At 49.1% G+C, this 1,977-nt stretch overlaps 1 protein-coding gene across 1 annotated transcript; it reads left to right on the top strand.

Annotated features, from left to right (window-relative positions):
* Nucleotides 1-349: 349 nt before the first annotated feature.
* LOC104941470 (YTH domain-containing protein 1-like) lies at nucleotides 350-1,671 on the top strand (the record flags this gene model as incomplete). The annotated part of the gene is made up of 4 exons (XM_010766569.1): nucleotides 350-633; nucleotides 767-1,133; nucleotides 1,433-1,495; nucleotides 1,577-1,671. Coding segments are annotated over 4 exons (809 nt in total), but the record flags the coding sequence as incomplete, so codon positions are not given.
* Between the last annotated feature and the right edge of the window lie 306 nt (nucleotides 1,672-1,977).

Here is a 1,977-nt window from a genome sequence, read left to right as displayed (position 1 = left end):
TGCTTAGCCATTTTTTGTAAAGACAAACACACGGCGCACCACCCACGCGAGTAAACGTGCATCCCTTTCTGGCTCCGTAATCACACCAATGCACGTGCAACTTAAGTATCAGGTTCCGACTGGTCACAACAATAATTAAATATCACTCTTAATACAACAAATAATTAACATTTATCTATTTTGGGGTGCACATTTAGCTGTTTGCTGTCCTTATTTCTTTATGTTAGAAACTGGTTTCCACTGATGGCAACCAAAGGCCAAAAAGTGGTTGACATTTTTCTGAATGGTTGCCAATGGCAACCTGGCAACCGTTACTGTCGAGCCCTGACATGTAAACTCTGTCTGTCAGGAACCAAGAGGAAGAGCGACCGCTCCGACAGCCGGGACCCGAAGAGGCTCCGCCCCTCTGCAGGCCACGCCCCCTCACGCTCCTCCAATAAGAGGGCTTCAGGCCTGCCCCCCTCCTCCATTAAGAAGACTGCCTCAAGCCCCAGAGCCCGCCCCCCCGCCTCCTACCGCCACGAGTACTATGACGAGAAGAAGAGTCGACGAGGAGCCCGCGAGCCAATCAGGAGCCGGGGGGAGGAGCCCCGCAGGAGGGAAACCCCGAGGATTCTGGAGGGGCTCAGCCAGGTGAGATTTTATTTTATTTATTTCGAATGTGTAAAACAACTATCACATCCACACGGCACGTATCAGCCAATCACATCCACGCGGCTCATGGTGATGAAGACTTGAAATATCACATCCCTCCCTGTGTGTTTAGAAGCTGAGGAGAGCAAGCCCCGCCCCCCCGCAGGACGCCCGATCGGAGGGCGAGGCGGTGCCAGAGTTTGGGTCGGAGGCGGGATCAGGAAGCTCCTCCCCCTCTGGTTCCCACGCTGAAGAGGAGGAAGAGGAGGAGCAGGAGGAGGAAGAAGAGGAGGAGGAGGAAGAGGAGGGCATGGAGGAAGAGGAGGAGGAAGAGGAGGAGGAAGGAGAGAAGGAGGAAGACGAGGAGGAGGAAGAGTACGAGCGTCGAGGAGAAGGAAACGACTACGACACTCGCAGCGAGGCGGGAGACTCTCGTTCCTCCGGAAGCTTCTCTGACGACGGGGAGTCGGTGCACTCAGGCTCCGCCTCCGAGGCCTCAGGTAACCACAGAGACAGCCAATCAGGGACATTTAGGATGAAGCAAAATACTTCAGTCCCATCAAAGTCATGTGATCTTAGAACAGCAAACCTCAATCTTTTTAATTTGGCTTACACTTTGGAACAATGGTCTTTCAGTGTCACTGTTAATGTTTTATAGTGGTAACTCTTTCTGTTTTTAATATCATACTCTGTGAAGCACTTTAAAGGTGCTATAAATAAAGTGTATTATTATCAAAACATTGTCATGGTTTCCAGATTACAGTATGACCTGATGAATTCTGTGCTTTTATTTTGAAAGGTTCGGAGAAGAAGCAGGAGAAACTGTCGTCTTCGGTTCGAGCCGTCCGCAAAGGGATGGAGAGTAAGGGCGGCCATTTTATATAATCAGATTGCTTTTATTTTTCAAATTAAATGAAATACTGAGATTACTTGTGTGTTCCAGCTCCGACCAGCAAGCTGCGCTACATCCTGAGAGACGCTCGCTTCTTCCTCATCAAGAGCAACAACCACGAGAACGTCTCGCTGGCTAAAGCTAAGGTTAGCTCTACTTCCTGTTGATCACCTCTCTACTTCCTGTTGATCACCTCTCTACTTCCTTTTGGTCACCTCTCTACTTCCTGTTGATCACCCCTCTACTTCCTTTTGATCACCTCTCTACTTCCTGTTGATCACCTCTTTACTTCCTGTTGATCACTTCTACTTCCTGTTGATCCTCTCTACTTCCTGTTGATCACCTCTTTACTTCCTGTTGATCACTTCTACTTCCTGTTGATCCTCTCTACTTCCTGTTGATCACCTCTCTACTTCCTGTTGATCACTTCTACTTCCTGTTGATCACCTCTA

The sequence above is a fragment of the Notothenia coriiceps genome, unplaced genomic scaffold, assembly GCF_000735185.1.
Source record: "Notothenia coriiceps isolate Sejong01 unplaced genomic scaffold, NC01 NC01_scaffold00003398, whole genome shotgun sequence".
NCBI lineage: Eukaryota > Metazoa > Chordata > Actinopteri > Perciformes > Nototheniidae > Notothenia > Notothenia coriiceps.
Note: the sequence above shows the minus strand (reverse complement) of the source record. Positions and strands in the feature narration are given on the sequence as shown.